The 26,148-nt window shown below is 40.5% G+C and overlaps 1 protein-coding gene across 3 annotated transcripts in view; it reads right to left on the minus strand.

Annotated features, from left to right (window-relative positions):
* The window catches only part of Armh4 (armadillo-like helical domain containing 4), a 101,921-nt gene extending 79,538 nt beyond the window's left edge, over positions 1-22,383 (minus strand). For 2 of the 3 annotated variants that reach the window (NM_001358244.1, NM_026142.5), the window contains exons 1-4: positions 22,171-22,286; positions 11,765-13,142; positions 9,282-9,530; positions 7,312-7,503 (exon numbers count right to left, since the gene is read on the minus strand). In NM_001358244.1, the coding sequence (NP_001345173.1) occupies positions 7,312-7,503; positions 9,282-9,530; positions 11,765-13,142; positions 22,171-22,179 (1,828 nt within the window). In that variant the 5' untranslated portion in view covers positions 22,180-22,286. Of the gene's footprint in view, positions 1-7,311; positions 7,504-9,281; positions 9,531-11,764; positions 13,143-22,170 lie in introns of all 3 variants that reach the window. The other variant, XM_006519452.4, reaches the window with a different exon arrangement.
* Positions 22,384-26,148: the final 3,765 nt, after the last annotated feature.

The following is a 26,148-nucleotide window of genomic DNA, read 5'->3' on the forward strand; positions in this document are numbered from 1 at the left end:
TAAAACCCTAAGATACCTGGTAATACATAATGTTAGGAGACGATGACATTAATCATGAAACTGAGTCACATTATATATTTACTCCATGTGTATGTGTACACTAAGAACTTTTACATGCAAGAGCACATTTCCTCCTCACAAGCCAAGAGGAGAAACATCAATGTCCCAGTTTTACAGATAGAAAAACTGAGGTCCAAATATGGTAAAAGTCTAATCCAGTGAGGTTTCATGATGGGGCCAGGACTTATACTCAGGTGAGTGCACTTGAGACTGGATGCAGGGGAGTTTTCCCAGCATAAGCTCTCACTCATTGTTGGGAGCAGGGTGGTCTGAGAGGCTTCATAGAAGAGGGGTTGGAGCAGAACTGATTCTGCCTCCCTGCCGCTCTTAATTTTGATTCCATTGTCTTATTTTTTGGAATAATATCGATTTGGTTGTTGTTTGCCTACAGTAAAACAGCCTTACTATTCTCTGGGTGAGAATGGTCTTAAAATGTCTAGAAAAGAATCAGGCTTTGCTTTAATTAGTTCTAACAGTTGATTTAACATAGCCTAGAACCATTTGAGAGAAATGCCTGGATCAGATTGGTCCGTGGGCATGTCTGTTCGAAACTGTTCTGATAATTAATTGATGTAGAAGGGCCCAGACCACTGTGGGAAGAATTTTTTTTTCTTTTTCTTTTTCTTTCTTTTTTTTTTTTTTTTTTTTGTAGAAGTGATCCTAGGCAAAGTAAGGAACTAATTTGACATGATCCTGCCAGAGAGCCATGAAACAGCACTCCTCCATTGTCACTGCGTCTCTTCCTTGGCTGTGAGTTCCTGGTTCAAGGTGATGCTGTGGCAACAGCAAGCAGGCCTGCCTTCAGGTTCGAACCTAAAGTTCCTGCCCTCACTGCATTTGGTTAGAGAAGGTAATCTGTTGTTAAAGTAAGCCCTCCCTTCCCTAACTGTTTTAGGCTCTGTGTGTTTCATCAAAGCAATAATGATATGACTAGAGCAGGCTTCTGTAGGGCATGTGACTATCTCTCTGAAGGTTGGACGTTAACATGATTAATAGAGTTAATCAGAGTGTCATTAAACTGCTGCTTTTCAGAGTTAAGGGTATGTCCTTCAACCTTGAAAGATGAGAGACGGTGTGTATATTGGAGATGAGGGTCACTACTTGGCCTCAATTAACTTATCATGATGAAATCCTGGAGATTTTTAATAGCATTTCAGTAGGGTATATTTCCATGGGATACTTTTATCTGGAATTATCATCAGTGTAGAAAGAGGTAGCTTGGCTGCAGAAGGAGACTTTAGGAAGCAGTGTCAGACGCTACCATAATCAGAACAAATTTAATGTTTCCGAATGTGATGATTTTTAAAACTTATAGGAGTATTTAAGTAGATACATCTTTTTTTTCCTGATTTTTTCCTTTGAGGATCATGTATGAACATGAACATTAAGTAATAATATGGTCCAAGAGTGGTGACTCATGCCTATAATCTCAGAACTTGACAGGCTAACACATGGGGACTGATACAAGTTCAAAGGGAGCCTCAGTTATATAGTAAGTTCCAGTGCTATAGGTGGGGCTACAGAGTAAGACCTAGCCTTAAAAAATAAAAAGTAACATGAAAGCAGGTAACAGTAGTATAATACCCGAGCAGCATCAAGGTGATGAATACAGTGAGCCAGATTGCCAGTGAGGGTTCTTATCCTTACATCCAACTACATATCTCTCAGGTTTGTAATAATTTGTACTCAGCAAAATGAAATTCTCACGTTTAGCTCAGTAAAAGAATAGATACATACCTAAACACACACACAAACACACTCCTACAGATGTCCTCCAACCTTTGTGCATGCGCGCGCGCACACACACATACACACACACACACACACACACACAAACACATACAATAATGTAAGTTTAAAATATTTTTAAAAGAAAATAAAAAATGCCTTCTCTGCAAACATCCAAAATACTTTTGATATCTATACATGATACCATAAAGAAGCCCTTTATTATTTAGGATTAATACATGCTAATAGGATTTTAAAAATACCTTTGAAAGTTTTGCAAGCTATTATATACTTCCAAGATACATATTTTCTTCAACTGCAGGAAACGCATGACAAATAGGAATCTGTGCATGAGCCACCTGCCTCAGAGACTCTCTATGGTGCAGGAGCCCAGCTCAGTCATTCCGAACAAAACCTACCTGATACCTGAACATCCCTCTCAAGAGAAACAGAGTACAGCTTCCAATAAATAAAACATTCATTGGCCTGAGACTGAGGACATGGCTGGCTCTTCTTTATTGCCTATTCTGTCACATCTGATATCTATATCTATATCCATAGCCAGTCTATATCTATATCTATATAAAATGGGGTCTCATTTTGTAACTCTGGCTGGTCTAAAACTCATTGAGGACCAGGCTAGCCTCAAACTCATAGAGATTAACTTGCCATACTCTGCCTTTTAAGAGCTGAGATTAAAGGTATATGCTACCACACTCAGCTAAAAAAAACTAATCTTAAAGACTAGTTCATCTTCCCAGTATCAAATTAGAAAATTTTGCTTGGTACAAATGTTTATAAGATAACTTATCATTAGTGTTATACATATAGTATCTCTTCACGTGAATTTAATATTCCCCCACAGTTGAAGATTTATCACATCTCCTTTTCTGTTAGCAACAAACATAATGAACATGTTTATTTAAATCCAAATACACAGAAAGATGAGCATATATGCCATTCCATATCTCTGTAGCCCAGAGCTAATGTTTTCTCCTGACCTTGAATCTCTGTTCATGTTTTTAATACTTTCTCACTTTCCACCCTGCATTGTGTAATTTATACATCTATCATGCGTCTTCTACTAAACCTGAGTTCTGTTAAATCAAGCCTTAATTTTTCATGGTATTCTCTGAGTCTCCAAATACTTTCCAAACACATTCATAATCACGAGTAAATAACAGTGTTAGCCTGCTGAATATAAACAAGACAAAACCCTGTCTTCATCCTTAAAGAGAATGGTTTTGCATGAGCATGTCGAGCAGTACTGGCCTGGGCAGGAAAAGTAAACATGTGCACACATATACATGCATGTATACATAGTTGCACACGTACCGTACGTACACACACACACACACACACACACACACACACACACACACACACACACACACCACCCCACAGACCAATTGAGGGCATCAACTCTGCAACAATGTTACTAAATTTTGTGGCTATACTGGTAAGAATACTCAATCGTAAGAAAAAAAGATGTCAGAAGAGTAGAATGAATATCAGCTGTCATGTGTGTGCCTGTGTGTGTGTGTGTGTGTATGTCTCAGAATTTGTGAATATTTTATAGCAGTGCACTCTAATTTTAATTTAAAACACCTTTGAAATACCACTGACCAAATGAGTACTATAGCAAGCATGCGATACCCATTCTGAGTGCTGAGAGATCGTCTTTTCTACCCAAGAGAGTTCATGGATGCTCAGAAGAGGCTTGGCACAGGTGCCTGATGATGCATGATGACTTCAGGGCAAGACAACAAAAAGACCCACACTAAGAGGCAATCAATAACTGAAATGTCTGGCAATCTGTTTTTCAAAATCTGTCACAGGAGACCCTTACCAATGATGCATAGAAGGCTAAAGAGTTGGCTCAGAGGTTAAGAGGTTTTGCTGATTATACAGAGGACCTGGGTCAATTCTCAACATCTGTATGGCAGCTCACAACTATGTGTAACTCAGTGTCCGTGATCCAGTGCCCTTCTGGCCTTTGTGAGCACTGGGCATCCATGTAGTTCCCGTACATGTATGCAGGCAAAACACCCATTCACATTAAGTAATATTTTAAATCAAACAAGCAGTATCCTCAGAGGAGCTTTCAAAAACAGTATCTGAGAACTTGCTCTTTAAAGCCTCCTAGGACACCTCCGAATTGCTTTCTGACTAACCAATAAGAAAAGGCAAGGCTTTTTGACTTTAGTGTCAACTGCAAGAAGACTACCATATTGCCAAAACTATCACCTCAGTTGCACAAATAAGTGTATCCTTTCAAAAAACAACTTTCTGTCCCAGCTCATGGGAGGCAGAAGCCAGTATTTCTCTGTGAGTTCAAAGCCAGCCTGGTCTACATACAGAGTTGCAGACTAGCCAGGGATACAAAGTGAAAAGTTGTCTCAAACAAAGCAAAGCAAAACAAAACAAAATGGAACAAAATAAAAATCTTACTTTCTCCTGAAATTCTTATGTCACATGTAGAGAGAAACATATGCTTCGCCGTGTTTTTATGCTGTATATAAATAATTTATAATTATTAAAATAAAATACACATAAAAAGTAATCCTCCAGCAAACCAAACTATAGTTCTATTATTTCTGAATTTAACACAGAATTCTTCTTTATTTATTAGATTAACAAAATCTGTATGTAGCGGGCCATTTGAAACAATGAGGAACTGGGAATTGTCTGGGATAAGGCATAGCCTTGGGACTGAACTCAGGGACTTGCACGTACTAGGTAAACTCTCTACCACCAAGCTACATCTTCAGTTTCTAAGTGTTGAGGTATTCAAGCCCTGTCCTACTCCCTACAGTATTGTAGATTTTTAGCATAGATTAATTTACATTTCCTCGGAAATAAACAAGACACACAATTTTAAATTGTGTAAAGCAAACAGATATCCTTTACTACAGTGGTTCTCAAACTTCCTAATGCTACATCCCTTAATAGTTTCTCATGCTGTGGTGACCCCAACCATAAGATTATTTTCCTCGCTACTTTATAACTGTAAGTTTGCTACTGTTATGAATAATAAGGTAAGGTAAATCTCTGTTTTTTGATGGTCTTAGATGGACCCTGTAGAAGGGTCATTCAACCCCTCTCTAAAGAGGTCATAACCTACAGGTTGAGAACTGCTCTTATGCCATAAAAGATTAAGTGTACAAACAAATAAACACGCAAGTTTGTGTGTTTGACAGGGTCTGATGTGTCCAGGACTGGCCTCAAACTCATTCTATGGCTAGGTCCAGGTCACTGTGACTTACATAGTAATACCCAGTCTCTAAAACAAAACAGCCTTAAAGGCAATTAAAGAAAATGTACTACAACTAATATATTATTTTGGCATAAATAATTTTGTTCTGGTTGTAATTCTGTGGTAAAATTGAAATGCTTCCCTAGGCAACATCTCATACTATGTTTACATTCCTAGGCAAGGCAGAGAAACACAGGTTAAAAATGAAGGCCCCTAATATATCCAGGAATTTGATAGGTTCATCTATTTAAATACATATGGTGCTTTCATCTTTCCAAGATTTAAATGCCAGCATAAATTTGTAACATTTTTAATACATAATAATTAAAGATAAATTCTGCACCTCGGTCTTCAGGAAAAATTACATGCTAATCTAATTCTAGACCTTATCTTAAGCGCAATAATGTAACAGAAAGAATGGTTTTTAACCAAAAATGTCTTTCCGAAACCTTGGCAAGAAGCATAATTCAGTTCAAAACCTGACAAAATATATTCTTAAAATAAAAAAAGGAAGAAACTGATACTGAATTGTGTGGAAGAAAAGATCTCAAACCCCAGGATATCTTTAGGCACATCAGAAAAATTCTCACATATTTTAACACAACTGTCATCGTCTACTAAATTTAGAAAATTACTACAGTTTTACTAGTATAGACTATTCACAAGTACATTCTTTTCCTTTGATTTAATGAGTCTTGCCAAGCAGAGCTGCCATCTATATTTCCAGTCAATTTAAGTAAACTTGATTTTTTATAGGTAGCATTCAAGGGAACTGGAAACATGAGGCTTTGGGCTCAAAGCCACGTGGTATCTGTCTTCACGCGATGAGATATGTTATGTTTCTTAGTGAGCAGATTATAAATGCCAATCTGGAAGGCTATAAGACAGGCTGGAGAGATGGCTCAGTGGTTAGGGGTGTGCATTATTCTGTAGAGGATCTAAGTTTGATCTCCAGCACCCATGGAAACTTCCTATGACTCTAGTTCCAGAGGATCTTAAAAGATGAGATGAATCTCTGGGAGGAAAAGCCTCTCCTATGCATCCAGCTGAACCTCTTCCCTGCAGTAGAGAAAACATAGAATCTCAAAGCATCTGCTGTCCTCTCTCCTAGGACATGGCTGACTGCCTAGGAGCCTCCCTGTGGTCTGGGTTAGCATAACTAGATTCAATCACTTGCATCCACAATGTGACACTCCTCACCTTTCAGGGTGCTGACTCATGGAGTCATATGATTGTGAGACCTCACTACTTTCTTATTGCTTGTTGATGCGCAGCTATGCCTCAGTGACACTTTTCACGGCCGAAGCCAATGCCTTAGATAGTACAATTTGCCGTGAATTTCTCGGCCTTAAGTAATAAGGAGACTGTCTATATCTAGACAGTAACTCAAAGATGTTACTAAGAGAATAACCCAGCACTGACAGTGATGCTATAAAAACACAGTAAACATTTAAAGTTTCATAAAAGAAAAAAATTCAGTTAAAAAAAGTGCAGCTCCTCCATTTAAACCTACTATTCTCATCCTGCCTGCATAATGAAACCAACGAAGACACTCAGTTTGAACATTAATCACACATTCTGCCCATGTAAATTTAACTGGAAGCACAGGGAGAGACCTCAGGCAGATGGTTTTTGTAAAAAGCTCTTTAGCAGGAGTCTGTGAGTCCAGTGTTTACCTGTAGTTAAGGTCACACATCATGGTGTGTGTATGTGTGTGTGTGTGTGTGTGTGTGTGTGTGTGTGTGTGTGTGTGTGTGTGTAATATACTGGGATTTATTAGAAGCTCTCCAAGTTGAGCTTAATGTTCAGCTGCAGTAGATGATCACATACATCCATATATACCCACATATCTACCTACATGCATACACATGTGTATTTGCATGCTAGGGACTGTTAACATGTTCCTTAAAGGACAATATTATAAGTACTCTGGGCTATTCAGGACATTTAGTCTTTACTACCAACCATCCCAGTTTTGAGCTATGGCCCCAAAGCAGCCATTATTCTCATGCAAATGAGGTGTGCACCTGGACTGCAATACGGCTTTACTCATGAACACTGACACTTGAAGTTTGGAGAACTAGTGCATGTCCAAACTATTGTACTTGTATGCTTGTTAAGCAATTTGAAAAATGTAGAAACTATTCTTAGTTCACAGGCCACAGAAAATCAGTGGTGTAGTATACTTTCCTAGGCCAGTTTACCCAGGGGTTTTCTCACACACCAACTTAGTTGTTTCTCAAATGTGTGGGAAGAGACAAGAATACCTTCAGATTCAAGTTGTTCTAGGCCATAGGAGGCAGCTGTATTTGGGCGGCTGATAGATGGACTAGTTCTTCCCTCAGAAGGGAGTGCTGAAGAAATTGTGGGAGCCTCCACAGTCATTGCAGGGGGTGCCATTGGAGAGCCCAATACTGGTATGAATTCTTCACTTGGTCCAGTGATTGTGTCCATGAGATCTGCCAAACACAAGAGACAGGAATTGACCCATAAGATAGTCAACACAGACTAAAATGTTAACATTAGCTTTGAAAGGCAAGAAACCAGAAGCACAATACATTCTGTACTTAATTGTAACTTAAATTCATGTCTTCTTCTTACATCAACCTAGCTACACATAGAAAACATTTTATCATTCTGAAAAGGTAATGCCTCAAATCATAACTTTGCTTTAAATTTTAATCTCCCACTTACTCTACTGACAATATAATGGATGGTACAGAATTTTGTATGGGGTTCCAAAGGCAGACAATTGAATAAAAATGTTTTAAATTAAATACTAGGGAATACTTTGGATAGACCAAATATGCTTCACAAAATCAAGTGGAAGAGTCTCTGCCTAGAACTGTATCTAAAGTAGACTCTAGTTCAAGGCATGCAAATGAATCCCAAAGTTTCTTCCCACATCCAAAGAATCTACAATAGTAGCTTGAATCATCAGAATGTTTCCAGACAGATTTCACTCACTGCCAACATTATGAATCAGAATCTCTTTGCTTGTGAAGTCAGAGGGAATATATATTTCCCATAATACACAGCTACTGAGCCCCACTGTACTCCTTATGGGTATATAAATTGCTGCAACAATCACTATGAAAAAGAGACATTGGCTCTTAATGCCAAACACTCATACATCCTATAGCCAGCAACTCACTACCTAGGTGAAATTCCTTTACATGCCCAATGTACATGCAGAAGAGTGTTCATAATAACAGTATTCACAACACCTATACCCAGAAATGGCCCAAACGCAGACAGAAGGAATGTGGATAAAGAATCTATAAATAATGAGATGTGTTTTCATAATGGAGTATAATACAATGGTCAGAACAACAACAACAAAAAACCTACAAGTCATTTGCCTGCTAGAACAATAAGTGAAAATGCTAAGTTCCAAAAACTTCATCCATAGTATAGGATTTCTCTTAGAAAGTCAAAACCACAAAAGTTTAAAATGTGTACTTATAGTAGTGAATTCAGATACGAGAAACCAGGAGGTGGTGTGAACTGAGGTAAATTATGAAAAGATAATTGATAATGCTGGTTACAAGGAGAAAGCAAGTTACCACTGAAAGCAAGTGTTGCCAGAGTTCATGAAGGTTATGATCAAGACTCCAGAGTTGAGTTTTGCACTGTTTTGTTTTGTTTTAGAAGGATTAGGGGGCTGGACTGAAAAGTATTTATTATATTGGTACAAGTATCTCAATGAATGCATAAAAGTCATGCTTACTTGGAAGAAACAGAGAAACAAACAAATATATACATATTATTCTCCATTCCTTTATATATATTGTAAAAATAAATATATACACTAGAAATATATAATATAATTTAACATAAGTATGTATTATATATATGTGTATATATATATCAGTGATAAGTAGATATTACTGGAAATGAACAGAGGTTTATAAATGTTCAGAAGCTTACCTGGTGCTCCAGTCTTAAACAGGGACAAAGGTGGCTACAAACCGAGGTCCTTGCTATTTTTATATTTACCCAACCCTGGCTCTTAGGTGAGAGCCCTCAGGAGGCTTAGACTTGGGACCCAGGAGAGGAGTCTGCCTCATAGGTTGATAGTATAGCACATTTCTACAAACAAAGAGAGCTGACCATCTTTCCAGGTAGGGAACATGTGTGTGCTGGTGAAAGGGCCAGCTGCCTCTCTCCTTCCTGTAGTTAAGAGTAAAGATGCATACTCCTCCCTCAAAAACTGAGCCCACACTCCCCTACTGACCTTCCATGGAAGAGGTAAGTTTGAGAGACAAAGGGACAACAGTGGTGGAGGCTGGAGTGGCCAGAGACTCCCCTCTTCTGGACAGCTCAGCATCAGCCACTTCAGCAGGCACAGGAGACAGGGATGGCATGCCTTCTTCAGGCTCCCCACTGCCTCTGGGAACCTCGATGGTGGCCATATGCTCTTGTGTCACCACAGGTGATGTAGTGTTCATTGCTTGAGTAGCCATTTTTCTCTCTTGAGTGATGTCTGAAAAGGAGGGAAACATTTTAAAGTAGACCAAATTCCTAAATATTAAATTCACTATGAAGTTATAAACAGAAAAAGGGGCAGCCAGCTCTTTCAGAGACTAGAACAACAAAGAGAACTTGGGAATCATGGACCAGTAAACAGTGTTGCTTTTGCTGCTCAAGGGAGTTGTGGGGCAATCTTAAGCAGAAGTAAGGAAGTTTATGTAAAAACAAATAAACAAACAAAAAACCTAGACTATAATTGAAACAAAATGGGAAGATGGCTCCTGAGCTTCTCAGACATATTTGAATATTAACTCAATCAGTGTGTTGAGAAGTAAAGTATACATAACTAAATTATACTAAAATCTTTCAGAAGAGTTTTTGTATATTAATGTTCTCAATTGCATAGGGAAAGAAAGTTGGCATTAAAAATAAAACCAAACAATAATTACAATTACCAACCAGTGCTCACTTAGCTTCTGGGATGGACAGACAAGATAAACAGGGTGTGGAGTGTGCTCTTAATTTACCCTCCACATGTGTTAAAGGAATGAAGTCTACTGGTGATTTTTAATTTCTTTCCCTATCATTTCTAGACAATTTAGTTTTGGGTTTATAAGCTGAGAAGACCAAAGTGGTTAGTACTACTGGGTAAATATTTACCTAATTATTTTTGGTGAGAAATATAAAAAAAGTTCATATAATTCTCAATGATGTCCAAATAAGTATCAAATGTTGTTATTAAACTATTTAAGATATAAATAGTTCTTCTCCTTTCATATTTTCACAGGTTTTTATATATTTTCATGACCAAAAAAATTGGAACATATTAAACTACATTAGTTACATGCTCCTGATCTATTGGTTGAGGTTAATGCTTCTGGAAGCTGTGCAGCAGATGGCGAACATTCTAAAGCATCCGTGGTCCCTAGCCAGGAGGAGTCAGCAGGAAGTTTCAAGGGAAGGAACTGAAAGCATCTTTACATATTGTTCTAAGGAGGAGTGGGTCTGTGCTAAACAGTCCATTGTGCACTGGTTCATTGCCTATGCTAATTGACTTCCCAAATTGCACAAGAAGTTGCATGTCTGTGTGTGTCCCCAGCTCGTTCTAATTGGTAAATAAAGTTGCCAGTGGCCAGTGGTTGAGCAAGGAGACAGAGGCAGGACTTTGAGGGTCCAGGGGAGGGAGAGGAGCTTACCATTGCCAGGGAGAAGGTCCAGGCCTGAGGAGTGTAGGAAAGGGACAGAGACATTGCCAAGATGTAAGAGTCTGGGGTTGTGGCCCACAAGGGCAGCAGGCCAGAGTCTGTGGCAGCCAGGATGGAAAAATAGGTTTTAGTAAGTCATAATTCAGGAATATCAGATGGGAGAGTGTGTTAGCTGTGGGAAGGTTTGGAAGTGGCCCAGCTGCTGAGCTGCTTCGGGCATATTAAAAATAAGGCTGCATGTGTGTGTCATTCATTCTTGAATCCAAATTATTTGGCTGAGTGTAGAGGAGGCATGCACACCTGCTGGGGAGTTTAGAGTGGGATAATTAATTACCACTTCTGTCCAAAGGTGAGGACCTTGACTTATATACAGAGTATGCTTTTAATGGAAAATATAAGATTATTTGAATACTTCTGTCTTCAGTGAAAAAGTGAGTAACTATTTCTAAGTCACCATTAACAGGTAAAACCAGGGTTTAAAGAGATGGCTCAGTTGTTAAAAACACTGGCTGCTCTTATAGAGGACCCAGGTTCAAATCCCAGTATCGACATGGCAGCTCACAACTGTCTATAACACCTCTTCAAGGGGATCCAACACCCTCACTAAGCCATGCATGTAGTCAAAACACCAATGAGCATCAAATAAAACTAAATAAATATCTAAAAACGCAAAAGAATACAAACGAGCAAATAACCAAAAGCCAAACACGGCAGCATACATATCTGATATTACCACTCAGGAAGCAGAGGCAGGAGGATAGCTGTCAACTTCAGGCCAACTGGACATTTTAAGTTCAAGGCAAACCAGGACATGCAGTGAGATCCTGTCTCAGCGCTAAAGTAAACAAAGAAAATAAACAGCAGTCCTAGTAGTTAGGGGCAAAGGCAGAAACACTGTGAATTCAAACAAACCTTTAAAGATCCCATCACAAAAATTTTCAAATATGAATAAAATTTTAGAAATATCCAAATTGAAATTTTTCAAATTAAACAAAGCTTGGGGATGTTTTGTTATTTTAATTCTGTAGGTTTTTTTCCTTACCTTTTAACACATTTCCTGCTTCCTGCTGTGGCACAGACTCATATTGAGAGGTAGAAAATGCAGTCTCTGAGGAGAGCTGGGTCCTGTCCCCCTGGGTGGAGGCTCTGAAGCCTCCTGCACTTGGAAACAGCTTCATGGTAGAAACTTCAGGGTCTTCTGCCAGACTCATGGGAGTGAAGGAAATCTGATGAGTCAAGACTGGAGACCTCTCATCCCCCAGTGCAGTCACCAGGGCTGTTCCCAAGGCTGGTTCTCCTCCCAGGTGCCCTGGAGCCACCTTTAAAACTGCTGTGGAAGAGGGGCTCTCCTCAGTCCCCTCAAAGCTCTCATAGGTCCCATGTGGTGGCTTTGTTCTCATTTGAGTCTCTGCATTGTCTCCTGGCTCTGGGGGCCTCCCCCGACTTATGCTCTCAAATTTGGTGTCATCCCACTCCTCATTGAAGATAGAAGAGACTGGGCCAGCTGTGCTGACACTCACTGTGACCTTAGCATCCCCCAAAATACTGCCAGCTGTTGGCTCAGTAGTCAGGAAATTATTGGGGATTGTCACCAAATACTTGGTGGTAGTGCTCTGGCCATCATCAGCTGCCATCTCTGAGGGTCTCTCCCTATCAGGCTCCATGTCTCCTGTAGAATCAACACCAGGAACGACAGTAGTTCCCATGGCTGCATCTGCTTTGATTATCTCAGGTTCTTTGGTATTTATAGAGGAAGAAGGTGAATTTCCTAAGCTAACTGCTTCCTGACTTTTAGCTGCAAATAACTGGTTATCTAAATAATCCAGAGAACCATGTGTTACGTCTGTGACTGCTGCTACAATAGGCTGGGTACTCAAACTGTTATAGGGTCCCTCCTGGTCAGGATTCAGAGAAGCAGGTGAAGATACAGCAACAGTTAACATGACCTTGGAAAGGCTGTGCTCAGAAGACATTCTTTCAAGCAGGCTGGGGCCAGGCTCTTGTTCACTGGCTGAGACCACAGGCTCACTGGAAGAGTAAACACCAGGGCTGGTAGGATGCAGAAGCCCAGCTCCTGGAAGATGGCTCTCTTTGTTGACTGAGAATACTTTAATTAATGGTATCTCTGAAGGTCCTTCAGATAGTACCATTGGAGCTTCAGAGGACATCTGCTGCAGCATGTACTTTGGAGCAAAGGAGATGTTTTCTTGGTCATCAGTGTTCATCTTCTGGGACTGCTCTTTCTCTGCATATTCTTGTGCTGTCTCCCTCCTTTCCACCTTTGGGAAAGCTTGACATCCTGTAGCCAAGGTGAGGAAGAGAATGCTACAGAAAGCCACACAGGTGGGCATCAGAGTTGGTCTGCTCATAGTGGATGGGAAAAACAGGTTGAAGGAGTTGACAATTCCAGTAATTGAGTCCTGTAGGCAAAGAAAGCATGTTACACTGTTATATGGATGTATTTTGTAAAGAATCTGCTTTATGTTAAACCAGAAGTACAATGACCTCCTTGACTTCCTCAGAAAGAAGGGAGGTCAGAGATGGTTGTTCTATTTCTTTGTACCCTTGAGACATGGATAACCTAGTTCACTTTTTCCTCCTTACTTCTTTAGCCCATTTGACTTGAAGCTCCCTGTAAAATGGTATATAAAATCACTGTAGAAATAGCAGTATGGCTAGGAGGTGGAATGTTAATGTTACAAACTAATGTAAAGAACTTTTGTGTTGCCATGGTCTGCATGGTTGTATCTATAACTCAACCGAGTTCTAATCATAAGGATAGTAAAGGATGAATAAGACTAGGGTCCCAGCCAGGTGGTAGTGGCGCACGCCTTTAATCCCAGCACTTGGGAGGCAGAAGCAGGCTGATTTGTGAGTTCGAAGCCAGCCTGGTCTACAACGTGAGTTCCAGGACAGCCAGGACTACACAGAGAAACATTCCCCTCCTTTCTGTGTAGCTTGTGAGAAAAAGTAAATACTTGGCAACTGTAGCTCCATATCTAACCAGAGCCCATACTTGCTGCTGTCCTTAGGTTTGACTTTACAGAATCCAGAAATGTAGGAGACTTATTTGAGGGCTTTTGTTGCTCTTGTATCTGGGACTTCTTACAATTCTCCTACTCTCCCCAAGTTATGGTATGTTGCTACAGCAGTCAAAATAGAAAATATGCTTTCAAACTTGAAAAATATCAAAACATGCTGAATGAAAATCAGTTATTTTTATGAGCTTAAAAATGTGTGTGAATGATCTCTAGCCAAAACATATTTTTTAAATGTTCAAACTATTTGAAACAAAAATAATTATACACAAAACCTCCTTGTTTCAAAATTTGAGAGTCATAAAAGATACTTAGGCAACACAAACATATTTTTTTCATGTTCAAATTTTTATTTCTTACTGGTTAGCTATGATTTATACTAATTATATTTATTATATTCTTCAAACTATACACAACCTCATTGCAGCTAAAACTACATCCTTATAACATCTTTCTTTCATATAGTTTAAAGATTTACAAATCTTTCTGTCCATTGATCTAGGCTGGTCTTTAGAGATCATAATACTGAAAATTTACCAAGTGTTGAATCCTCAGTACAAATAGGAAAAAATATCTAAGATTCTACATCTTTTTCTCAAAGGTTAATTTCTGAAATTAGAATCTAAAAATTAAAGCCTCATCGTTATGAAAGTTACATTTCTTCGTTCATTTACATCTAACCCTCTAAACTGCCTATCTAGATAGGCACATGCTGGGGAATTGTGAAATTCAGAAACCCACATTTCCATGAGGTTTTCTCCACTTAAGGATTTCAAAGCTTTCATATGTACCCTATTTAGTCTTTTGATGTTCATTTTGTTTTGTTGTGTTGTTGTTCTCTGTCTTAAAAACTCACTTTGTAGAGTAGACTGGCCTTGAACTTACAGAAATTGACTTGCTGTTGTCTTCTGAGTCCTGTGACTAAAGGTGTGCTCTACTATGCCCAGCTTCCATTTAGTCTTAAAAGTCCTGTGTGTGTGTGTGTGTGTGTGTGTGTGTGTGTGTGTGTGTGTGTGTGTGTGTGTGTGTGAATCAAGGGTCAGGTTTCTGAGACACTCCCAAGCTTTCCTGAGAAACCTTGGGTCTGAAGTCATTGGATGAATAACATTCAAATTCTCCATGTCCAGGAATGAATAAAGCCACAGATATTTGTTGTGCTTTAAGTCCGTGGGTTTCGAGAGTAGTGTGCCATACCAAACCTTGACTCCACAGAGAAATATAGGAAGAGAACCTATGAGTTGTCAAGTGCCATGTGCAGAAAAGTAACAGCATCATCAAGATCATAACTAGCATGCAAAGAAAGCTGAAACCAGAGAACCTAGGAGAGACGTTAAGCTTGCCCATCTCTCCATACCACCCCACCCCCCAGATCCTTAGGCAGTGGAAGGGACTGCATGTAGACGGCAAGGGTTGAAGCAATTTTAACTAAATATTAAGTTGCCTATGTATATTGTGATATTAAAAGGAGAAAATATGGAGAAGAGAGTTGAGAAAAAGAGAAAAAACACATGCCAAGGCACATCACATTTGAGAATGTCATTCTACTTTAGATGGGCCAGAAATTCCCTTCTTCTGTAACCAGGTCATGTGAGCCTAGGGAAGGATGGTCCTGATGCCCCAATTTCTTTCCTTAAAACAAAGACAAATGAGAGCTGTGAATCAAAGTGTCCATGGACAGACAATGCGTTTACCCCTTTGGATTTCTGTGTAGACAAACTGAACTAGGAAACTATATTAATATTGTAAAGGACAAAATACTGACAATAACTACACAAGTCTCTGGTTTATTTCAGCTCTATTCAGGAAGCTATCCATTGTTTTTTCACTCAGTGCCATCTTACTAAACATATTAGATGATGGGAGGGATGCCCCGGGACTAGGACTGGGGCTCAGAGACAGAATGCCTGCTCAGCATGCACAAGAACCTGAGTTCAAAAAAGGATATGGCCTAAAAGCTGAGTCTATGTGAGTCTGGATAAAAACATCAAGAATGGGCAGTTTAGAGGGACATGGGCTAGCATTGAAAAATAATTTCTGAATTTACATTTCTTGTTGCCATGTGCTAGTGAATATACCTCTTCACTTCTGCCTTTGACAAAACGGGGAGTTAAGAAAGCACACCATGAGATCCCCTCTACCTCTCTGATTGTATACTCATGTCTTGTTACTATGAAGTAAAACAAACCTGAGACTGTTCCTGCAGTCTCAGCATTTCTCCATCACGGAATGGAGGTGCCCACACATGTGAATGAGCACTGTACATGTTATGATTTGTAGTCTTGTGGGCTGAGAGGAAATTTTTCTGAACAATTTAGGTTGAGGGGAAAGGGGAAAAAACGGTAAAGTTTTAAGTAGCCTCAACCACCTTGCCAAGGCATAATCCTCCTCGAGGGTCTTATTTCATTTACGTCTAGAATTCTAGAATGTCTGTATGCAGGGAATTTTGTTTCTCCTCTAAAAGACGTTCCTTCTGTGATTCAGTGCTGGCCACCTGCTTTCTAAGTCCAATTACAGCAGAGAAAGTGGGGGTGACCACAAGTCTTTGGTAGGTCTGTGCATGGAGGCCCTATGCTCCTTTTCTCCACCATTGGAAACAACATCCCAACTTTAAAAGAAACTGATGATGGCCTGTAGGAATGGCAGCAGCAAGCAGCCTGCCACTCAGAGGAATTAGCAGATGACCTTCAAATCCCTCCATCTCTCAGGTTCAGTGCAGGTCCCCGTCACTGCTCTTAGGAGTTTAGCATCAAACAACGGGAGCTGCATGACACCGGAAAATACGGAAGAAAAGTCAGACCAGTCAGGTTGATGCTAATATTCTTAAGCCTAAACAAACCCTCTAGCCATGTTTTGGAGTCTGTGGCCTTTGCTTTCTTTCCTCTACACTACACTCCCCTATGTGGCCAAGTGCCCAGGAGAGAGGAAATGCTGAGCAGATCTTGGCAGAAAAGCCAGATTGTCTTTAGGCTGCTCTGCAGGGAGAAGGGAAGAGGGAAAATGTCACTGTTTGTGAACATCTGTGTCTCAGGTTAAACTATCCCAGACATTAGAATACTAAAGGAACAGAGGGAAGTTATTCTCTTACTTTCTGTTCACATTGCATTTTTGGTGCTATTCTCTCTGTGTCTCTCCATGCTCATTAGTTCTCACAGACTCTAACCAAATTCCTAACAGATAGCAGATATCGGCTCCACCTACTTTAAAAAGCATTCCTTAGGGAGCTAATCAATACCACTCTGTCTGTCACTTGCTATCAAGGAACCCTGATGGCTTCTGCTATTGTCTGAATAATTTGCAGCATTTTTGCCAGCAGTGGACAGATAAGCTGTTCTGCCAAGCATTATCTTTGACAATCTTAAAAAGACACAATCCAGAATTTCCTTCTTTATCAGTCTTGCATCTTCAAGCTCCAAACACCATGAAAAGAAACGTTAAAAAAAAAAGAAAGGAAAGGAAAGGAAAAGAAAAGGAAAGAAAAGAAGCAAACAAAATAAACCTGACAACTGTAGCTATAAGACTTAAACCTAAGGTTTTCTACACATTTACTTGGTCAATGTGTTCCCAGCTGAGATGAAGGCTATTATTGCTTCAGTGCATTACCAAAACAAAAACATGACAGGGAACTCAGTATGTTAAACATTTTTTTTATTATGACAGGGCTCATAGGGTAAATTGAATTTCATAACTATTCTAAAAGGACTTTGAGCATTGCCCTAAGAGTACCGAAGCACAGAAAAGCTCTGACAACTGGCTCTTATTTACAGAATTACTATGGAAAACGGAGAAGACATGGAGAGGAAAGATCCAGGCTCATAGATCCCCTTGTCTGCTGGAAAGGCGAGGTTGTGATTGGGCATCCCTTTGTGGGTTTGCTCTTCTTCCTTTCTATCCAGATGGATGCTTGAACTTCAAGGCAAGAAGGACACATTCTGTAATGTCTGCAGCAAAATATCTGCAACTTAAACTGCCAGACAACCTTCCAGTTCTGGATGGGGTCTTTCTTTGTCTTTCAATGCCTGGTGACCACTGGGGTCTACCTCAAACTCAACTTTCTTTTTCACCTAACTTTCAGTATCATCTTCATTTATTTTTCTCTTTGAAATCCCAGAGTCCCAACTGCTGTGAGTCTGTCCCTTATTTTCCCTCTTGAAGTGGTTGCTGCCTAACTAGATCCTCATTATTTTAATTGCCTTCTAATTGGTGAATCTGTCTAGACCGTCTCCTTTGTAATACATTATAGACCACCCAGATGGTTTGTTCTTGAGAATGAAATGATAGTGATCAATCAAGAGTAGCTACTGCTTGGGTAATGTTTTGTGTCAACTGCTGTTAAGTGCCTGATGGAAATTTACCTTATTTCATCTTACAAAATGAGGTAGGTGCTACCATGATCCTGATTATCTTTAAGATGAAAAGGCTGCACGTTTACAGAGGATAAGCAACTTGCTTCTGTGGTAGCTTGTAGCTTTGTTTGATCTTTGGAGTCTTTTAGACTTCAATATCCTTGCCTTTGCCATCTGGCTTCTCTGGCTTCCCAAGGCACAGAATGTAATGCCCCCAAATATACAACCCCCAGCTGTGCATCTATTATCCAAATCTTACACCAGGGCCAAGCAAATTCCCATCTTCAAGCAGATGCAGCCCCCACTTCAATGCTTAAGCCTTCATATAGATTCTGGTTCTACCATGTTAGCCTGAAACTTGCTTTGATGGATATCAGAAAACAGATGCTATCTATCTATCTATCTATCTATCTATCTATCTATCTATCTATCTATCTATCTATCTATCTATCTATCTATCTATCAGAAAACAGATGCTATCTATCTATCTATCTATCTATCTATCTATCTATCTATCTCTATCTATCTATCATCTATCTCTATCTATCTATCTATCTATCTATCTCACAACACAAACACACAAATTGGCTCATTCTCTTCCCATTATTCTCTCAGCTTCTTCACCACTAATTGTCATCTCACTTCAAAGGAGATAACATCTCTTGTACATTCACATTGGCCTTTTAAATTTCCTTTGTTTTTAATGATGGCAACTGGATAGAGGGGGTAATCAATACATAGCTGGTGGCATGGAATACTCTGTCTTGTACACGTACATGTACACACACACACACACACACACAGAGAGAGAGAGAAGAGAGAGAGAGAGAGAGAGAATGAGAGAGAGAGAGAGAGAGAGAGAGAGAGAGAGAGAGAGAGAGAGAGAGAGAGAAGCAGTTACAGCTAACTAGCTTTAGAGTATTGGGTCAGCTTGTCTACCTTTTAATCTTTCAGAAATCCAATCAGGGATTCTCTAATTGACAAAGGGGGAGAAACTCCTTTGTTGTTGTTGTTGTTAGGTATCTTAATAATCTCTTCATTTTGTGCTATCCTTGATCCTTACAGATCCATATGTCACTGATTTATCTTGTCTTTTTTGTAAGCATCAAGGTTCTCCTTGTCAATATTATTTCATTAGTCAACTCTGGCTCTATTAATCTAGCTACAGATCTTGGCATTATAGCACCACATTACTGATTCAAGGTGTTATTGGCAATGCTCACTGGTCTCTCATATTGGTTCTAAAATCTGGGCTGCAGCCATCCTTTACTGTAAATTAAAGAGATAGGATGACAAATGATCCTTTCAGCAGACTGTTCCATCACAGTGGAACAATAGAGAATGGAGTAGCTGCAGAGAATTATGTTCCCCAAGGAGCGCAGCAGCCCAGCCCGGTGCTGACTGAGAAGAGAGTGAGTAGGCAGGTCAACCCCCAGCAAAGTGCTCTCCCCAGGCTTCAGGCCACAAATGAGTGCTGCACATGGCTCCCTTCCAGAGCTTTGTCGATTTAATGATGCTAGCTAACAAACAAGTCCATGCTTCTTGTCTCAGGATATCATCTTATCCTTCGTAAGAGAAGTTGCCCTTGAAGATTAAAACATAATGTGCAACTTCTCTGGGAACCTTGGACAAACCATGACAACAAAGGTACCAGGTGGAAAAATAGAGATAAGGAGACTCAGACTCGTGCTGAGCCATCTCGGTCACCACCAACAGCATCACAAGCATTCTGTTTTCTTCAAAGGGTGGAGGACAGGAAAATAAAAATGACAGCAGACCTGAGAGGACTCTGAAGAAACTTAAATATCATGCAATGTGAGATATGTTAACACAGTTCTGATATACAAGTCCCTCAAACCACAAACAGTATTTCGAAGTATCTGTACCATCACTCAACTGTGGACTATATGTTCTTCACCTAACTTCATTTTTCAGATTTTCATTGGAGAATCCTGTCCTGATCAGTTTTCTACAGGAAGCAGTTGTTTCCATAGCAGGCAGTTCTTTTCAATGGCCCAATTTATAACTTTATTTCTGTCCTTTGTGGATCTGAACCTCACTGGCCTGGCAAGATCTCTAAGCACTAGTTGGCCTTTATGACGAAGCCCAACGAACTTTCAGAGATTTTTCTCACCACTAATAATTAAATACAATGTGAAAAAATAACACTGACCATACATATCTTAATTAAAAAATGAGTTTTCATCATAGAAAATAAATTCAGGCTACCTTTGAAGGGAAATTCAGTGAACAACAGCAATGCATCATGCGTGGGGGCTCGTCCATACGTTAACTCACAGCATAGGGGAAGAGGCAGGCATACATCTCTTAGCTCCAGGACAGCCTCATCTATACGTCTAAGCCTGGGCTGGCTGGGGCTACATAGTTAGACCATATCTCAAGGAGAAAAAGAGAAACAAAGAGAGGTGGGGGAAGGGGAGAGGGAGAAATGCTAAGAAAGGAAATCTTCATACAACTTGAAAGTTAACTTTAAAACTACTGAATAGGATGAAGCAGCACACCTGATATTCACAGGGGAAACTTTCTCTTAGGAGATGAGTTCATTTTCCTCATTTCTACTATGAACGTGCATTGAGCATAAAATACTTCTATAGTGACAAATGACCATAGGCTGAAGGTCCAGCAACCAAGATCCACTATGTGCAGTCAGGAGCCTCCCAAGAAGACAAAGGCAAATCTACATTGCCCTAATTGGCTCTGTTGCTGTAGCTACCTTAGACTTGGTGAGCCTTGGGGAGTTTTGCAATCAATATTAAGGCAGCTGCATAAGTGTGTAGTTCATTAGTCCAGCCGATGTCACAAATGCTACTGTATCCATAAGAGCAAACCAGGCTGGCTTTATAACCCTGAACAATAGGAGCAGCATTCTGACCCTGCAAAGCCTCCCTCTGGACTCCGACTCTTAGTGAATGATGCTAAGGATTTGCTGACTTCAGCTGCCTGCTCAGAAGATGCTTAGCTGAAGGAGACACACAGGGGCTTAATAGACTTCACATCAATAAAAACACAAAAAGAAGGGGGAGGCATGCAATTTCTGACCACGTATTGGTCCTCAGTGAAGAGCTCTTTCAGAACTCTGTGGGTGGTTTTCTAATCTTCTCTGAAATCCTCTTAGGTTTCAAAGGAAAACTTGCAAAGAAAAAAACATTGCAGACACTTGAAGAAGCCTTCTTTGCTATATTCCACAAGAGAGCTGCACTTTAATTTGGTACCCAAGTTTTCGTTCTAAGGAGAGGAAAGAATGTCTCATCTTGGAGAGCCCTGAATTCTTTGGCTGCTCCCTAGTTTAGCCAGGGTTCTAGTTTCCACAAGATTAGAATCTATATTGGCCGGCCTCTGTCAGTGACCAGGACACACATGCTAGGTCTCAGTGCCTCAAAACTGTGCTCTGTGCCTTGCTTGAGTGCCAAGCGCTGCAGAGTTTTCTCCCAGCTTGACCCCTAGTTCGTTTTTTTTTTTTTCTAATTAGGTTAAGTTCCCAGGGAGTGTCCTTCATTTGTCCTGGGGTACCCAGGAGAGCAAGAAGGCTCCCTGACATTCCTGCATCAAACATTCAACTATTTTTGTTTTTGTTTTCTGTAAAGTAGCAGGACCCTTTGGGGAGGCCACAGCAGTGCGCATTCGCTCCTCCATTGCTAGCTCTTAGTGGTACAGGAACACTGGGACCCAAGCTTTGAAAATGAACCACGGTCTTGAGGAACTTATCTTCCACAAGGTTGAACTGTAAGGGGAGGGGAGCAAAAGGAGCAAGTCCACACAAAAGCAGTCAGCCAGGAAGCTCTTCCTGTACAAAGGTTGCTCCCAGGTGCTGAGCAGCAAGGCTGGGTTGGACCAAGTAGTGCTGAAAGCCTTTCCCCGGCCTGCAAGATTCCTCCAGGGCTCACGGAGCTGTCCCTGCTCAGTCAGAGCCTGGGTACTGTGTTCCGGGAGGGTGCAGGGAGCTCCACCCTAGGGCTGCCCCACTCACAGAGCAAGCCCGCGCAGCCTTGGAATCCCGCCCCACCCCTGCCTCTCGCCAGGTCTGCAGAAGCCGGGCTTGTCCTCACCTGGAGCATTCAGCACAGCTGAGCGCGAAGGAAAGTGGCAGCGCCAGTGCCAGCCATCCCTGCCACGACTCACGTAGAGGCCGCCTACACTCCCTTGGCTGTCTGGGATGCTAGAGGGAGGGCGCTTGGCTTTGTTGTTTATTCATAAGACTGCAGCTAAGGCTAGGGATTGGCCAGCAGATAGGTACGCCCGCCTCTCTTGCAATGACGAGCTCAGTCACCACGCCCCTACAGTTTTGTGGACTCCGCTAACGCACAGGGCTGGATTAGAGTAGGACACCCGAGCCCGGGGCCCTTCAAGAGACCCTGCCCCCAACTGTCCCTCTTCACATCCTTGGCTTCTGCTGCAGCTCTCGCTACACTTTCAGAGAGGACACCAGATCACTGGTCCAACCAGAGCAGGAATTTCTCTGGTGTCTTGTAAACAAGCGGCACTCAGTCCTCAGATGCAGAGTGGTCCCTGTGGGAAGAGTGGGCATCTTGGTGGAGCTACTAATCAGAGGAACTCTGCAAGAACTGTTCCTGTCATTCAATCACATGTGCTAACTATCAAGTAGAAAATAAGAGTTAATAGGAGTCCGGGATTCTTTGCTCCTTCTGACACAAAGCAAGGTGCCATATAAATTACTGCATAAGAGCTGCACAAAAGCTCTGAAAATTAGAATGATCCCTTGAATGTTGAAGGTTCAGGACTACAGTTGGTGCAATGACCTAAGGCAGGGTTGCCCTTGCCTGTTATCTTTGAGCCTGTCAGGGACTCAGTTTCCCTTTCATTCTCCTAATTGTGAAGGGAAAGAAGTGAGGTTTAGAACAGGTCACACAGCACTCCCCCCTCGGTTCTGGTTCATAGGATAGCCTTTCTTCATGATGACCTTTTAAGGAGAGAGAGAGACAGAGAGACAGAGACAGAGACACAGAGAGAGAGAGCATGCACAAACGCACGCTTATCTTTGACGTATGCACCATCATCTTACTCTTCCAACTCCCCTTTACAACAGTTTGGTATATTTGAATGGAAGCCAGCAAGTGATTTTTGAATGGAATATGATTAAATTTAATTGATGGATGAAATCTATACTCTATACATGTGTTCAGCTCAATACATAATCCATTGTATGGTGACCAGGTCTCCTGCCAGATTAACCACACCCAACTAAGTGATATTTCAGAAGTTTCTTTTAAAGTCAATGGTTTGAAAATCAGGTCATGTCTTTTCATTATAAAATGTTCTATAATACGTATGGTAAGGTCCGAGCCAGCACACACACAAAAAAATGGATCAACTAAGCCCAAATTCTGGTAATTAAGAGAACTAAGGAAAACAACCCTAATGCTAAATATTGAGTCCAGAGTTCCAAGCTATGTATAAGAGATGGCAAGAGGATGCTATTCTCATTCCTCTCACATCCACAACCTGACCCATCCACAAACTTTATCTAATCAAAACTTCTTTGACATCCTCTTATCTCTGTTTATGTCTCTTGCCATGACACTCCAAAGTCAGAAATGCAGAGTGCCACTTAGACCCGCTTAATGCTGTCATTCTCTGAGGTAGCTCTTTCCCATGGGAACGGCTTTCTCTGCAGTGGCAGAAAATGATGTCAGCTGTGCAGTAAAGCTAAAACAATCTTCTCGAAGCTCATTTATAATAATTCTTTATCCTGCCCCAAACGGTCAACACTACTTTAAACAGCTCTACTTGGTAAGGTTTATCGCAAAAGCTGCTGTTAGTACACAGCAGGGATAAAAATCTATTCTACCCCACCTCATCACACACAGGATCTGTAGACCAGAAAAAGTGTTCTCTGCACATTAAAACAATAAAACTACACATTATGAATGTTACTCCCTTTAGTGGGTAAGGCAACAGATTGTATGTTGTGTGTGTGTGTAAATTTGCATAAATTCATATGTGTACACACGCCCACAGCTGTTTCCAAACAAGGCATCAAATTTAGAAACGGAGTTTGAGGACTTGTAGGTTTAGAAATTCTCTATTTAAAGAATTCTCAGTTAAGTTTTAATTTCAGATAAACTATATCTAACTTTTAACTTTACTATAGATTAGCTTTGCAATGGGAAATACCTAGTTTTAAAAGTTAATATAAGGTCTGGAGGGACTGTACAGAGCCTAGATTACACGCTGCTTTACCAAAGAACCAGGACTGAATCCCAAGCAACCACAAACACTACACACATATCTGTAAGTCAAATAGCATCAAATCTAACACCTTTTTGTGGCCTATGTGGGCACCAGGCAGGCAAGTTTTGCACAGATATACATAATCCCGATGAGACACCCATGCATAGAAAATAAAAATATTTTTGAAATCACTATAAAGAAAAATAGTATATCCTATTCAACATCTAGGCCATACTTATACTGATGTTACATTGAGTTTGTGAGAAGAGCAAATTTAGCTGAGAACCCTGCAATTTATTTATTAGATTTGTCAGTATTTGGCTATTGCTTGGTTTTAACTGGTTAAAATCTTTTTGAGACAGAAGTAATTAGAATACCCAGCTACAAAAGCAAATAAGCAACGGCTATTCAAATATCACTCACAGAAGGAGTTTTGACAGTAAAAGCTTGGTATATAGAGTGAAACTACCATTAAAATGAACAGAAAAGGGCTGGAGAGATGACTCAGCAGTTAAAAACCCTGCTTGCTCTTCCAATGGACATGTGCTTGATTTCCAATAACCAGGAAAGTCAGCACACAACCATCTGTAATTCCAGTATGTCAGGATCCACTGCCCTCTACTGGCCTTGTTGGGCAATGCAAGTAAGTAGCATGCGCAAGCAAAACAGTTGTACAAATAAAAATTAATTAATTAAAAGCTATTTTAAAGGTGTAGAAATACATAAAAACATATTCACTATTTAATATGACTCTCATTTGTTGGAACCATGGTCCCAGAATCTCTTTTTGAAGCTCTTCCTCCTGTTGAAAAAAGAATTTGAAAAGGAGTTCAAACTGGCCACATAAAAAGAGCAGAAATCAAAGGGTACCCAGAGCCTTTGTTCCTTATGACTCTTATTGAAGAAAGCATAAAATTGACTGCCTCCATTGTGAGTTTGGTCTTGGAGACTAAGGCAATGCACCAACCTTTAGGTACGAACAAAGAGGAAATACTTAGAATTAAATGATATTGAACATGTAGTCAGCTAAGAGATGCTCCATGTAACCTGGAAGTTAGGATGTGCCTAAGACATACACAGTGACAGCTAGCTAAACTCACTGTCACCATTTACTTCTCAGCTCTGTATGCAACACAGAAGAAACAATGATGCATTGATGTCACTGCCTTTTAGCATTCTTACTATTATAGAAGTTACAGAAGAACTATCTGTGCTGACTCTCACTGGTCAACTCTTGGCTCTGTGGCCAGTGTGACCCCACTGCCACCGGATCCTGTTTATTCTCACAATTAATTACAAGCATCCTGTGGGTATTTTTCAGTAGTCAAAGGCCAATCATGGTTTATTGCAAATCTAGCTTGTATATTTTAGCACTTGAAAATGAGTCACAAGGATTTATACTGCTTGAACTATGCCCTTGCTTTGATTATTTAAGATACTAGAGTATTACTGAGTACTACTCATGCCACTTGCCATCGGGCAAGCTGACATGCTGGCAGGCATAGGTATCAAATAGTGCCTGGGTAGTAGGTAGCTGTGTAGGTAGCTACAGGTTTCCTCTCTTTCTCCCTGACTAATATCACCTATTAGCCACAAATAATTATAAAATGGCTTGATTTCTGCTGCACATGCTCCATGGGACCCTCCTAAAGTGAACATTCCTGGGGCTAAAGGGATAGCTTAGTATAAAAGCACCCCACCTGCTCTTGGAGAAGGCCTATGATCAATTCTCAGCACCCACATCCCAGCACACAACTATGTGTAACTCTGGTTCCATGGCACCTGACTCCTTCCCCTGGAATCCATGGGCACCAAGCATACCGTTGGTGCACAGA

The sequence above is a fragment of the Mus musculus genome, chromosome 14 (assembly GCF_000001635.26).
Source record: "Mus musculus strain C57BL/6J chromosome 14, GRCm38.p6 C57BL/6J".
Taxonomy (NCBI): domain Eukaryota; kingdom Metazoa; phylum Chordata; class Mammalia; order Rodentia; family Muridae; genus Mus; species Mus musculus.